Source organism: Homalodisca vitripennis, chromosome 1 (assembly GCF_021130785.1).
Source record: "Homalodisca vitripennis isolate AUS2020 chromosome 1, UT_GWSS_2.1, whole genome shotgun sequence".
Lineage (NCBI taxonomy): Eukaryota > Metazoa > Arthropoda > Insecta > Hemiptera > Cicadellidae > Homalodisca > Homalodisca vitripennis.
In genome coordinates, this window is record NC_060207.1 from 187,980,338 (window position 1) to 187,996,467 (window position 16,130).

The window sequence follows — 16,130 nt, forward strand, 5'->3', positions numbered from 1 at the left end:
GGCCTACTGCTGTGGAAAATGAAGAGAACATGCACAGATTTACAAAATCACAGCTTGTCATAAATGTAAATCTTCACCCCCCATAAGATTATCATATCACACAATTGGTCCATAATAAATTCTAAATGAACCTGACATATTAGTTTAAAAAAATTCATTAATTTGAAAATATATTTTTACATTTTTACTATACTTATACCAATTTATATTAATACCAATCATCATGACCTTTCCTATTTCTAAATTGAATTGAATACTAATTTATATTTTAGTAACTTCACAAGGTATTTTAAAACTCAATAAACAAATATTCTGCTGAGTATAAACGTAAAACAAATAATTGTAAACTAAACATTCCTCTATTCGCTAGTAGCGATGCTATTTTATTATATTTTAAATATATAAACTACACATGAAAAAACTATGTTAGACACGATACTGAGCACAGCTATTTATAACACAACAAAAAACCAATATAAGGTGTGCCAGATCCTTGGTTAATAATACAATAAATTTGAAATATTTTGCTTTATCCTTTCAGGCTGGAATAAAAATATTATTTTTACAAAATGTTTAAAAACTATTAGTTACTGACAGTTGATTGTAAGAACAATAATGAGTGTTGCAACTGCATGTATCTTATTTTATAAACAATGTTAGGAGTTACAACAAACTTAAGGAAAACTATAAAAAACAAAAATTAACTGAACAAGGTGATTAAACAAAGTAGATTTCTATTTAACATAAAGTTGTAATAATTTGTTCCATGCTTCACTACAATACTATCATGTTATCCTGTTTTAGATGAACAGGCACTTTTTGAGAATTGAGTATGTTCTGGTTGAATACAGAACATTAATTAAGTTATGTGTTCATATTTATAATAATATCAGACTTATAAGTAGTTTGTTCAGGACCCACATTAAACTGTTTGTCCCTCAGTCTCCCCTTGTCATAGGGCTGTTAAGTAATCATCCTTTACCCGGAGTATACACTATCAGTACATAAGTCGGATGAGAATGGCAATTATTAGGAAATCACATTATATATTCCATAAATCATCAGTATTATTATCAGTCCTATCTAATCCATCTATCAAATTCAGTATTAGTACTTTATTATTTCCATAACATTCTCGTGTCATATTTAAACTAAACAAAGAAGCACCTTTTTGTATAAAAACAAGTTAAAAGCTAAAAAGTTTGATACTGAAAAACCAATCAGATTGTCATTTTCACAAAAGAATTGATTAAAATATAGTGAAGTGAATAGTAATATTTGTCTATTCACTCTACTCTACTGTGTATGCAGCTTAAAACAAAAAATTAACTCCTACCTTAAATCTAGAGAGGGCCCATCACAGAGGTTACCTCCAGGTTGTTTTGTTTTTCTTTAAAAAAGTTACTTTCTGTGTGTTGGCAGCCTGGCATATTCTGTGAGCCTCTTTCTAAGAACTAGAATCAGTCACCCCCACTGCCAACTGTACCTTTACATTAGTCTGAGTCAAGATAATGTTGTGAGCTGGAAGTAGCCTCTGTTTGTGCCCTTCCGTAGTCCTAGGCATTGAATAACTTCCGTGTGCAACATAATTTTTCACGCATCATTTTATTGAAAAAGTCTTTATATGCATATGAGTTAATACTGTACATATATAAAATTTGTGATTGTTAGTATTCTTTTTTATTTAGAAAATGGATGTACTATTGAATATATAAAATATAAAGACGCTGGCAATGACTAAGACAAAAGGTGAAAGTTATTTGATGCCTAGTTATTTTTCAGTAGTATTACTAATTGTACATTACTCAAAATGACTAATTTTGCTTTATTATGACCAAATTTAATTTGATTCATTCTAGTAACAAATAAACCCTTGCGCATGTACATATTTTACTTGTAGGATTTTTTAAACACCTCTTTATATTTAAATGTATAATTAGTACATTGAAAATGATTGAAAAAATGTAAATAATTGTTATTTAAAAACGTAGAGTGCTCTCTCATGTTTAAAATTTGGTGTGTCTTATTAGGACTAATAAAAAGCTTGTTTCAATAGTGTTATAATGATTTCTCAATTAAATAATTGTTCTGGAATAATTTCTTTTGGATTTGTTTAATTATTTACTAAAATACATTGTTTTATGTCATTACAAAGTTAAATATTTATATACTTTCACATTTAACTAAAGTATGATGTTTAATCAATTAAAGAGCCAAGTTGTGTTGTTTTATTATAACCTTTTCTTTAACCCAGATACTGGTGACCATCGCTGTAGTGACTGCTGGAGCTTCTGGATCTACATAGGCAAAGAACTGCCTAACAATATCCACGATGTACTGTTGGCGTACACATGGAATGTTTTAGTAAGCTAGAACACAGATGGAGACCAACTCATTAAGGAAGAAAGAGTAAACCTTCCAGCAATAATGAATCTGATTAGACCTAGTGTAAGATCTCAGTGTCCCTACCTTAACTGCCGAAACTCAGGTTTATCATTGTACATTTTTGTAAATAGATTTTTATAACGATTAGGAATAGGTGTTGACAATACTGAGTGTGTTGTCCGATAATACATGTAGATAAATACATTTTTATTTTTACAACATGAGAAGAAAATTTTAACTTTTGGAGATATAAAGTTTGGTGTGTAAGAAAATTGAAGATTTTCAGGTCTATAAATATGGTGTTTTGCTACATAATTTTGTTCTTGTACTTGTTATTGATAAATTATATGTCAATGCTTCTCTTAATGTGAAATAATACTGTTTATTGCATAGAAAAGAATATGATTGTTGTAATATAAAATTTTACCAGGGTAATGTAAAATAAATTTGATAAAAATGCTCTGTTGTAAGTTTTTCCAAAATATACGCAACAATTTATGAAATAAGTCCATCCAACGACATATTTTTGGAAACTAGTGAAATCTGCAAATAATTTGTATATTTTGACATTTTTATTTAGCAAATATATACCACTTCTGTAGGTACGGTCTCTCCTTGAAAAAAAAAAAATATTTTAAATATTCAAATATTAAAAAATGCTTACTTATAAAAATATGCATAGTAAAAATATAGACTTTTTATGAAAAAATACCTGACAATACATAATCAAATAATTTTGAGTATTTATTTATTATATTTTTATCAAATATCCTTGAAAACCCAGGAAAACTGGTCTTCCAATAGAGGTAATTAAGTTGCCAGTTCTTGAATTAAATTTGACTATAATTTCAAATAAATTAGTGTCAACTGTACTTTAATTGTTGCATGGCATAATCCAGCTTAGTGCCAGTGTAATTAAACTGTTTTCCTATAAAAACAGCAAGTTTGAATGTGGATACAATGGGTTTGATTCTGCACTGTTTACATGAATCCCTTGTTAGTAAAGGATTTAAATAACAAAATGCTGTTAGCGAAATGACCATAAAGGACCAAATTCAAACCGGAAGATTGCACATATTATTAAGAACATTGGTAAACACAGACTAAAACTAAATGGTTAGAGAGGTTCCTACATTGTGAATACAATATACAACACTGAAAGCCTCTTAAATATTGCTTAGTGAGATGTGTTTAAGTTAACACATTGACTTCTGAATAACTTTGAAAGCACATGCAGTGTTACATTAAGGCCGCATTAGAGGAGGTCCCTGTTTGGGGGGTGACAGTGCTTCGATGATCTGTAGGTGAAAGTCAAACAGTTGCATGGTGTTGGCATCAATTACAACATTATGTAGCTTAAGAGAACTTACCTTGACCATCTGAAGAAGATGAATAAAAATCTTCTTAGACCAAAATATTGATTTGTGATCACTAGGGTGGTAGGACAGCAACCCCTTTCATGCTAATTTGCGCAATAGCCAAGGGTTTTTCTCTACACACAATTCGTTGTGAAGACCATGTTGTCGTCAAGTTTCGTAAAGATGTATGACACAATGTTTTAGCCCTCCATTTGGCCACCATGACACCTTCAGCATATCGTGCAATTGTTTCCATTTTTTTCAGTTTTGCCAGTTTTACATCTGGAATGTCTCCTATTCAGTCTGAGGTGCCAGTTTGGTAGGTTTTGTTGAACAGCAGTTTAGAAGCAAGAGAATAAGTTGTCCATGTATAAGGTGTCTTCAGTCCTCCTCTCATCAGATATATTACTACATTGGTAGTGTGATATTTGCCCCCTAAATCCTCTTGACTGTCAGAGTATACAACAAATCAAGAAACTAGTCCCTGAGACTCACATTGAGAGAGTACAATTTAATTCCATGTTTATGGCGTTTTCCCTTTATGTACTGCCGAAACACCAAAATATAGTATTCACAGCATCAATCCCTTGTCAAGAAAAAGTTCCTTACATGGGTAATAAACATCATCAATTTTCTGGTTGAAATACTCAACTGGCATTTCCACTTTGTTTAGCCTACCCTCTGCTTTATCACCATCACATTCCACATTGTTCTTTGAAGCATTTGAGATCAAATATTCGTGATCTTTTCCAGTAGTTCTGGTTCTGACAGATTCTAATTGTTCCCTTATGAAGCACAATACCTATGAACACTTTAAGTCCTGGAACTGTCACATCTTGCCAGGAATTTTCTGTTGGATGGCTTTCAATCCTACAAACCGCACAATTTTTGCCAAGCAATGCTAGCTGGCAACTGATACAATAGTGGTAGGTGGGTTAAAGTGCGAGAAATCCTGCATACCACACCGATATGACTGTTCTGAGCACAGGATTTCCTGCTCGCCGCACTCAATGTGTAAAAAAAAGTTCTTAACAAGTTAAACATAAAGAAGCCCTACTCCAATCTGAATAGAAACAAGACATTTAAGTTGTGAAATATTCCACTGAAGTCTCGAGAGTTTCCAACAATCAAGACAATTAATAGGAGTGTACGACAATTGCGTATCACTATTTTACTCCTTTACTTAATGTCTACAATACCAAGAAATGATTTAAAATTCATTCATAAACTAAAATAATGGTGAAATACATAGCACCACACTTTTTGTGCATTATAAATTAAATTAGAGTTTTAAATGTTTATATCAAATAAACAACATACCTTGGTACTCGTAGACTGTAAAAATTACCACTGTAATACTGAATCACTTAGTGATAGTGCAATCTGATAGCAGCCTTTTGTAATACTATGAAGAAATCCTTCCAGTATGCCATTCTCTATCACAAAGCTGTCACAGCTTCTTCTATCCCATAAAATTTTCTCAGTGTATCATACTCCATTGGGAAAGCCGTATTGTTTGTAAAATATTCTTGCATTTCTGGCAGCTCTTTTCTATGAGTTTCTGGGAGGAAAATGTAGATGAAAATTATAGAACCAAAGGAAACTGCAGCAAAGAACCACTGAACTCCATATTCTCCAAGAAATTCACTGAGGAAAGGATAAATCTTAAGGGCAACAAATAAGACCAAGTTTGCAATAATAGCAAGGAGGCTTTGGGCCAATCCTCGCAGTTCTACAGGGAACAGTTCAGCTGACATAGAGTATGGAATACTCATGAACCCGACAACACCAGCACTTGTGAAAACCAAAATACACATCATTGGATTCCAATATTTTTCCACATGTCCTGAAACAATAATAAACAACATTTAGTTTGTTTTATCATTCGAAAGCTAATAAATCTAGCCTAGTGCAATATGGTTCAAGAAATGTAATATGAAAATTTATTCCTTTATTACGCACAGCCTTTTATTTTTTCATTGATACAAAACCACTAAGTATGAAATAGTAAGTAAAGTACTAGTATAAGTATAGTACTAGTAATAAGTATAGAACTAGTAATAAGTATAGTACTAGTGTATAGTACTAGAATAAGTACAGTACTAGTATAAGTATAGTACTAGTGTATAGTACTAGAATAAGTACAGTACTAGTATAAGTATAGTACTAGTATATGTTTCAAACATATATTTATTGCTTGAATTGCTGTTGATACATTGATAGATGATAGTGGATATGATATTTGTAACACTTATTTATTGAATTTTTGGATTTTGTTGGCATTTATTTTGTTGGATATTTATGTTTCTTGGATATTTATTTAATTATTTATTTGATTGACTATTACAAAATTTATATCATAAATGTATTTATTTATTGTCACATAAATGTCATTATAGTTATTTATTGTCATGTTGGATTATATACATCACTTAGTTATTTATTTATTGTTAGTAATTTATTTCTATGTTATTCTGTTTGTTACTGTACTTTATAGAGGTACGGATATATTACTGTCCTGTAGTCATATGAATGTATAGGTGAAAGTGTGTGTTTGTCTTGTACATAAGTCATATATATTAAAGACAAAGTAAAACTGCAGCCAGCTGAAGGACTCTGATATAAAAATAGGTGTGTAATTTTTTTTCATTTCGCATGTGCCATGTTGGCATATGAAATGTAATAATATATTATGTAAATTCTTAAATAAATACAGATTTTTTTGAACTTGAACTTAAGCATGGGCAATTTGCTTTCCTGCAACCTCAAAGTCTCATATGTCCAGAAATTTATGCAATCTATTATAAATCTATTATAACTGTACATATTGGTACAGTTAACACTCAAGAATACACATTAGCCACAAGTTGCACCAACCTTCAGCTATCTGCTTGGTGTAGTATCCACAAGTGAAGATGGATAAGGCCATCGTGGCACAGCTCAGCATGAATAGTGGTCGGCGACCAAACTTCCTCAGCAGAATTATGGTGACTATTCCCAGCACCACTTTCACCACTCCTACACCAACTGTACAGATGTAGGGGTTTATAGGGGTACCTATATTCTGTGTGAAAAATATCAACAAAATTAATTAAAAAATGCACAGTTTTCAAATTAAAACCTATGTTCCTATGAGTTTGATGTTTTATACTAATGTTTCAAACATTCAAGTCAAATGTAACATTCGTAGAGTTAATAGTTTTGCACGTATCACAGTGTTTACTTTTAACAGCTGGAATGTGCTGAAGGAAACAAGGTGGTTAATATAATTTCACATGTGGAGAAGCATACACATTATTGTCCACTAAATATGTTAGTTCACACTGAATTATTTTACACTATCATCGAGAGAGTTGGATTATTTTTATTTTACAATTTAAATGACTCATCGCTATTAACTCTTTTACTAGTAGACGTTTTTATTGACTTGCAACAAACAACGGGCCAATACTGACTAAAATGTAATGATTTCTACTAAAATAATAGATTCATTATTTTCCATCATAAATTTATAAAGTTGGTCTTGCTGTTTCCTTATAACTTATATTTTGCTGTAAGAAATTACTACACCTTTTCTGTAATTAAAGAAACATATATTTTATTATGAAATCATGATTTAAGATTAAAAGTATTTTTTTCCAGTTTGCACTAAAATAACTAGGTTTAAATATTAAACCATCATAGTAATTATAACCTTTTTGTGTACAATAATTATATATAAACAACCCCAACAAATTCAGGAATATACATAAAATTTAGTCCAGTCAACATTGTTTAAAATATTTTCTTTAAGCATTGATATAATCTTTCATTAGACAATAACCTTTTACTTAATGTGTTGCTAATGGTTGCTAATATTTCTTTTCCAAATATAAATATAACCAAAACACCGGCATGGTCTGACATTATATCCTAATCAATTAATGTAAATGATTCCATATTAATGTTTATAGACACATCATCAAGGGAGGCTGATGATTTACCCAAAATAAACGTACTGATTTAAGGATATTAAAGATACATAGCACCTCAGGCATTTTATGTTTCAATACGTCAAATCTATATTAAATTTTCTAGATTCTTTATAAAAATATTATAATTAGAGCTAGGATTTATATATTCATTTAAAACAACTAAATTATAATCTAAAAGTAAAATTATTTTTGTGAAGCTGAGGCTTCACAAAAATAATCAAGGCAATGTTTTGATACATCCATAAGCTCATATTTTAGGAATATTTTTATTAGTATAGATGAGTCTTCATGAACAAGGGGAGTTTTCCTACTAAAGCAAGATGCTACAATGTACCCTAACAGTATGTATAGACAAATCTTCTTCTAACCAAAGTTCATTAATAATAACTACATCAAAATCATTGAGATTTAAAATTATTTTCCAAAGACTAAATTTTGTCATTCACAAAAATAAACATCTCTTCTATATATCCAGTTATTATTGTATAAATTATCTTAAGACGAAATTTACAAACTCCGAACAAACCTTAAAGAAAGTTGCAGTACAATACAGTACGATGTAAATCCCAGAAAGTCCCTGGAGAGTGAAGATCACAGTAAGAAGTAGGACTGGTTTGTATCCAGTTGGTTTAGTGAAATGGGACAGAAGATGGCCAAAGGTTGACCTCCTGATATCAGACTGAGTTGCTTTGTTATGTTCCTCAAGTAAAGTTGACAGTCTCTGCTCGGCTACACCTCCCTGAAACTGTTTGTTCAACATATTTGTATTAAATTTACTATTAATGGTGTTAGGTTGTAACCTGCGGTTACAAATAGTAATGCTGATATGTAATTTTATACAACAATTCGCCTCGACATCGTGTCCCTTCAGGACTGGAAGACTTATTGCTGGCCAAATACTTATTTATTAGTTCGAAAAATAGTTAATTCTACTCCAGAGCTGTTTCCCTAAACTAAATTACTAATTAAAATCACACCCAGCTTTAATGAGGACCTACAAATAATTGAGAATAATAATCATCGTGTAACTAATTTAGTGCTGGCTGATTCCTGCCGATTCCACATGGCCTGCTAATTTTGAACTGAATAATTGTCAACTACACAACACCTCACCCCCGGGACTCTACCCCTAATTAAAGTGAATAAGAACATGGTATTAATAAGTTACTACAATCTTAAACTAAGGTACTCATCCGTCCGCGATCTGCACACCTCCAGAGATTGTCCCCGACTCCCGACTTTATCGCTATAACCCCCCGCCATTCCTACTCGTGACGTCATTTGTACCTTGTCCTTTTTGGACTTACCGTGGCTCTGCCACAAGGTGGAAAGTATGGAACATTTACGCACTACCCCAAGTGCAGACCCCCTATCACAGCAAATGTGTTGTTAGTTTCCTTTTTCACCTGTCTAAGCAGAGCTTCACATCTGTCTTTACAGGAAAATTCGCTTCCCTAGCAGTACCTATTAAAGAAACATCTATTTCACTAAAAACTGTCCTTAATTTCAAAAACTTGTATATTTTACCAAACTATTAGCATTACCATATTTGAATTTTTATTGGCTGAGTGTTAGTACTAGCATATCACATAAAGGGGCTGGAAAAATTTCACTTCTGTCTGTCTGTCTGCAAAATATCTTCAGAACAAATCAAGCTAAGGATTTGAAATTATGTCTATTTTGATCAATAAGAGAACTGATGCCATTCCTCTTATATCTGTCTGTCTGGTTTCCATATAATATCTACATAATTAACTGAGCATTGGACTTGAATTTTTTTATGTAATTTCATTACTACGTAATGAAAATTGAGTTAGATGATGATGCATGTCCATCCATATGATTTAGGTGGGCATTAACAAAGCCTGCAACTTAGAGGGATACCTCAAGAACTAATCAAATTATATACTTTAAATATAATTTTGTGTGAAACTCATAACAGAGTGGTCGTAAAGACAAATCCTGGTACATAGGTTCGTTCCTAAAATTGGTTAATAAAATAAACATAAGTACGAATGCCTCTCAGTTTTGTAATGGACTAGACTGGTTTGCTTGGGTCTGTTTTACACCACCATCTAGAACTGGCACAACCAAAAAAATTCCAAAATAATAACTTGTCTAGATGAAAAAATCAAGTAAAAGTGAGCCACCCAATCTACAATCTCCTCAGTGTTTGAGTAAGTTTAACCCGGATCTGTCAAACAACTAGTGACTAGTTGCTTCTCCAATATCAAACAACTAGTCACATGTCGTTTTTGCAGTCATCTCTTTAATCAAACTTTTGCTATCAAAAGTCAGATTTAACTAGGCCTAATTGTACATCAAATTAATTATGATGTTTCACAGTATAATTTGATGCATTGTTTATAGAACAAAAACATGTAATAAGTATGCACCGAAATTATAAAGTTGCAATACAAAATGTTGGTTTGCCATTTCTGCTCGCCCACTTTAATAGAACGCAAAATAATGGGATTTCGTCTTCTACTTTTACACGGGAAATTTCGTTCAGGAAAAAGGTTGGCTTGCGGCGAGTGCCGCTACAGTTTTGAATTTGGCGCGCGTTATCCGTCTGTTGCCGCGAACGCTTTAGCCAGCTGCGCCGACCTCTAGCCTTTAGCTCAAACAATAGGAGCCTCCTACCATCCGGAATTCTTCCGGACAGGTTCTGGTAGGATGGTTCCTGCTAGGTTTTCAGGCTGTGACCGGAGGTTGTGCACACAGAGAGTCGTTGTGCAGCTTTCGAGCAGGGTGGACCGGGAGAAGTTAGCGTGGGTGGTCTAGATTATAGTAGTATTTTGTTAGGGAACCTTTCGGAACTATACCCAAATTATTAGTATTTATTTAATCATCAAAGCTGGTTAGGTTTTGGAATAGACGGAATCTAGTGGCGGATCCACGGATTATTCCTCTATAAGGTCCCACCTTCCGGTCGCGACGCCACGAGGTCGCAGATATTGGTAGCGCGAGCCGTCCGCCTCGGATTCCCAACACCATTCCTAACCAGCATTAATTTTAATTTCACGCTTTCCGTCCATTTTTTTGAGTTTTTCGAATAGCAGTGGTAATTTCTCAAACAATGGCGTAAAACACCCCAGGGCAGCGACCGACGCCACGAGGGAAGCAGCGACCTTCACCAACAGAATCAGATAACTAAATTAGTTCTAGTCATTTAAAATAAGCTTAAAGTGTAAACCGTTATTACTTGAATTAATTTAAACATTTATTTTATTGTTCTCAGTTTAACTTTAATAGAATTTCATAGTTCAACCTTAATAATTTATACCGTACTTTTTTGCCCTTTTTATAAAGTATTTCTTAAATATAAATAAATTCTTAAATATTTCTTAAATAGTATTTTTTTAATAACTAATAACAGTAAAGTCTCATTGAAGCTTTAACTAAGCAGAGTTACGACTTGTTTAACCAAGTTCTATAGTTTTCTTTTATACTAGTAACCTGAAGTACACTTTGTATTAGACTGTAACACCATTTTTTTCACTAATTATAGGTGTTATGCAGTATTTTTCTTTGTTAACGTTTATTGACATAACTGTCCATTTATTTATTACAGCCACAATTCCTTTTTCAAGTTTTTCATAAGGATTAAGTCTTTTAAAATTTATTATCACGGAGTTCGTAATTTCCGTCTGTCTGTCTGTTTCAAACAAGAATTTCTCGTTTCGTTTTAAGACAGTTTTAAAATTTAAATTTGTCATTTTTCCTTGTAATTATACTTATAGTTCTAAGCTCGCAATTGTTATAATTATTTTACTTCATATTTTTATCCGAATTAGATCTTCTTATTTTTGGAACTGCAGTAATATTTTTCGACACAAGTTTAGTCAGTTTGCCGTGCAAGCACGTAATTGCGTAAGCAGAGTTCCTCAGATCCGGTTTTTGTATCACTCCGTAGATAACGAAGTCTAATTATTTTAATCTACTTTATAGATTTTACTACTACAGTTAAGTACGAATATCTTATAATTTCCGGTCAATGTTTTAAGGTACTACGTAAGTTATCTTTGTAAGTAAACGGTAATTTGTTTTCGTTTTCACTTAAATAATTTGTAAACCGAATGATTTCTTTAAATTATTTTACGACTTAGCCTTATATACGTTTAGATGTTGGTTATATTAGTTAGTGTTAAACACATAATAATAACTGGTGCTTTTGTTTTGTGTAAATTACAGCTTGCGACGATCATTTGTAACTAACCTTGAGTTACGAATACAGGTAAGGTAGTTGGTGACTTTGTTATTTTTGTTATAGCCAATATTTTACTTTCGGTAGAATCTTAACCTTTGTGTTCTAAATATCACTTCGCTTGGAAATATGTTTAATGTTGGATTCGAGCATTTGTTTCAGGTACTTAAACTGTTGTTACAATAATTATAAGTATAACAATGCAATTTGAATATAATAACTTTTTATTTATTCAAAAGAGATATACAAGCTAATTTACAGAGTAATTATTATAAAAATTAAACTACTTAAACTTTTTTAACTTCAATATAAAACTAATTTATAATTTATTAAAGTAACTACCTGATTTTTTCCCTCCCAGTAGGTGTTGGTTTGCTGTATTTTTCTCAAAGCTAGGTCAGCCCAAGTTGTTTGAAATAATTGTTTTTTACTGTTATTGTTTTCAGACTCCTCTAGTCTAATAATTACAAAAGTAAACTTATTGGTACCAGTTTCCCTTGTTTAGCTTATTGTGTTCTTATTTTCGCTCTCTTTAAATATGAATAAACCAGACACCATCCCCAAAACTGTAGCGTGGATTAAAGAGTTAAAAGCAACTCAGGCCCGGGATCAATGCTCTCTATTGGGCATCACACCAGCAGGTACACTTGAGGGAATGAGAGTTCAGCTTCGTGCTTATATTAAAGAAAAATATAAATTAGGTGAAATCGACTCAGACGAAAATATTAATGAATCCAAATTAGAAACTACAGCAGCCTCGACTGATGTTACACCAACAGTCACACAACAATCTGAGGTACAGTCCAACATAACATACACACCTTCACAAACAATAATAGATCCGAATATACAAAATTTGATAGTGGCTATGCAACAACTTACACAAACGACAGTTGAACGCACTACAGAAGTAGTGTCTTCACAGATTGCCGAGTTATTCTCAAGCCATAATAGAGATAGTGATGCGACATTTCCTTCTGTTGTTCGCGAAATGATTAGAGCCCTGCCTATGACTTCAGGTTCGTCCCTCCCAGACCTCGTACAATTTGTAATTAAAGCTACAGAAATATTCAACTTGAACCTTGTAAGTGACAAACTATTTATTACAAATACTATTCCGCGGACTGAGGGTAGACTTCATGGCATATGGTTAAATGCTATCACGTCTAATCTTAGTTGGCTCTCACTGGTCCAGACTATACGTACTTCACTCTTAACTGATAGAACACTGAGGGAAGCTCAGAATCAGTTCTTGTACCGCCAGCAAACTAACTCAGAGTCCTTAGCTGACTATGTACACAGCATTAGTGCCATGTTTACATTTTTAAACCCTACAGTTGATAATGCAGTTGTCTTTACTACTATTATGGCAGGTCTCAATCCCTCCACTAGAGCCTGCTTATCAGGACTTATAACACCACACTGCATTAATGATCTTTTAAAATTGGCCCCCACAGGAGATGACTTACGTCTTACATATTATGACACTCCAGAAACCAACATACCCCCACCTACATCCCTTCATAGTTCCGTACCATATAATCAAAGTTTTCAACAGAACAACAGATTGTTTTACAACCGAAGTATTGGCCACTCCAACCATACTAACGGTCAACACCACTACCAAAATCACCGGTCACGTAACTTTAATCAATATAAACCTCAAAATAGTCGTAATGGCGGTCATTCACACTTGGAATCAGGGAATAACCATTCAGGCCAATATAGTACACCAAAAAACAACACAAGTCAACGTAACTACCAAAACGGTCAGCAGAATAGGCAAGCTAATTATTCTGGTCAGTCCAATTCCAGGCCGAAACATTTAAACTTCCCAGGGAGGCATTTTTAGACAGGGAAATTGTCTCCCCTAAACCGAAGGTGAATCGCCCTGTCCGCTCTTTGGCACCTTCTTTACCCAAAGTAGATCCCCTTACTATCTGGCTATCCATAAAGGAAATCAAACTTGAAGCACTAATTGATACAGGCTCCATATACTCAATAATATCTGGGTCAGTCTTTAAGGACCTACAGAAAGGTAAAGGGTTTTACGTCAACTCACTTAACACCAGAACTCAAGCCATGACCGAATGGTACTTACATGAATTTCCAAAAACAGATTAAATTGCATTTTAAAATTTTACACCTTTCCTGGACTTTTCCTTTCTTTGTATCAGATAGCCTACCGGTGGCAGTTGTTTTGGGTTTGGACTTTGTAGATCACAGTAAAATGGTGATCAATGCGGCTCAGCGTAGAATAACTTTTTCCTTTGACACAACCTTAATTATTAATCAATTCCAGGATCAGTCAACTCAACCTAACATAGAATCAACTCATACAGCACCAACATTAGGAGAAAACTTGAACACAAAACAAAAACACATTTTAAAAAACCTATTGCAGCAGTACCCGGATACCATAACACCATGCCTTGGCAAAACCAACTTAATATCTTATACCATCCGTATAACAACTAATAAGATCGTCCGCTCAAAACCTTTTCATTATGCTCCTCCCAAACTGAAAGAGCTAAACAGCCATATTAAAGACCTGTTGAGTAAGGGTATTATTCGTCCTAGTGACTCTCCATATTCAAGTCCGGCGTTTTTAGTCCCGAAAAAGAATGGTAAGAGTCGCATGGTGGTAGACTACCGTCTCATAAATAAGATGGTTGAGCTGGAGAACACTCCCATGCCAACGGTGGAGTCAGCATTCCAGTATTTAGGGAAGGCTTCTCATTTTTCCCACCTGGACCTTGTAAGCGCTTATAATCAAATACCTCTTGATGAGAATTCCAAAAAATACACGGCTTTTGTCACAAGCACAGGTTGTTACGAGTACAACTATCTGCCCTTCGGCTTAGCATCCGGTGGCATGGTTTTGGCAAATCTACTTGACAAAGTCTTTGGAGATATAAAATTCAAATCCTTTTTGTTTATTTTGATGACCTAGTTGTCTTCAGTAACAGTTTCAACGAGCATGTACAGCATCTTAAAATAGTTTTAGACAGGCTTAGAGATGCTGGTCTGACTGTTAGTCCTGAAAAAATGGTTGTGGCTTCTCCTAGAATAGAATTCCTGGGTCATATATTTCATAATGGTAAAATCAGTCTAAATCCTGACAGAAGTAAACCTATCGACTCCTACCCAACACCTAAGAATTTAAAACAACTTTCTAGGTTTCTGGGTATGTGCTCATATTACTCGAGATTCATTAAAGGCTTTTCTCAGATTTCGGAACCTTTAAATTCTTTAAAAAGGAAGGGCGTTCCATACTTATGGGGACCTTCTCAGGAGGAGGCATTCAAAACACTTAAAGCAATTTTAGTATCTTCACCTGTTTTGAGGCTACCCGACTTTGAAAAACCCTTCACGTTGCAGACCGATGCCTCTGGCACGGCTGTGGGTGCGGTCTTGTCCCAGGAAACTTTGGATGGCAGCCTAGCACCTGTTGCTTACGCCAGTCGTGCCCTGAACCTCCATGAAAAGAACTACTCAACCTTTGAACTGGAGGCTCTCGCTGTTGTGTTTGCCTTGGAAAAGTTCAGAACTTACTTAGAGCATAGAGAATTTTCTCTTTTTGTGGATAATAGTGCTCTTTCCTGGTTGCTGAACCACCCCAGGCAAATTGGAAAAATAGCACGATGGATTGCCTTAATAAACACATTTAAATTTCAAGTCAGTCACATTAAGGGCAAAGAGAACGTTGTTGCAGACTGCCTCTCTCGTTTGTACGAGGAAGACCCCACAACTCCCCAACAACATGACACAAGTTCAACACTTTCAACAAACAAACCCAAAAATCCTACCTCAAAATGTTTAGTTCTTTTCTCTCTACCAGAAGCCTTCCAAGACATAAGAGAACATCAAGCCCTAGACCCAGAATTAAAAAATATAATTAAGTCAATTAAGTCTGGACAACACCCTCCAAACTATGAAATAATTGATAATGTCTTAGTCTATAAAACCCCTTCCCAGAGCAGACCGCGTGTTGTTGTTCCCAAAAAACTACACCACATGCTATTTGCCATGTATCACACGTCCCCAGTTGGAGCACATTTGGGAATCTCCAAAACACTAAATCGGTTAAAAAGAACATTTTACAGTTCTGATCTTAGTACAACAATAACTAACATGGTTAAATCATGCTTGCAGTGCCAGCGCTGTAAGCAAGCCCCAAACACAAAATATGGTTATCTATCGTCT

General features: G+C 33.9%; 1 protein-coding gene across 6 annotated transcripts in view; it reads right to left on the minus strand.

The window, feature by feature from the left end:
• The window catches only part of LOC124352929 (facilitated trehalose transporter Tret1-like), a 38,798-nt gene continuing 22,668 nt past the window's right edge, over positions 1-16,130 (minus strand). For 4 of the 6 annotated variants that reach the window (XM_046802662.1, XM_046802663.1, XM_046802661.1 and 1 more), the window contains 3 exons: positions 8,244-8,462; positions 6,621-6,807; positions 1-5,589 (listed from right to left, as the gene is read on the minus strand). In XM_046802662.1, the coding sequence (XP_046658618.1) occupies positions 5,183-5,589; positions 6,621-6,807; positions 8,244-8,462 (813 nt within the window). In that variant the 3' untranslated portion in view covers positions 1-5,182. The remainder of the gene's footprint in view (positions 5,590-6,620; positions 6,808-8,243; positions 8,463-16,130) is intronic. The other 2 variants (XR_006921552.1, XR_006921553.1) reach the window with 2 other exon arrangements.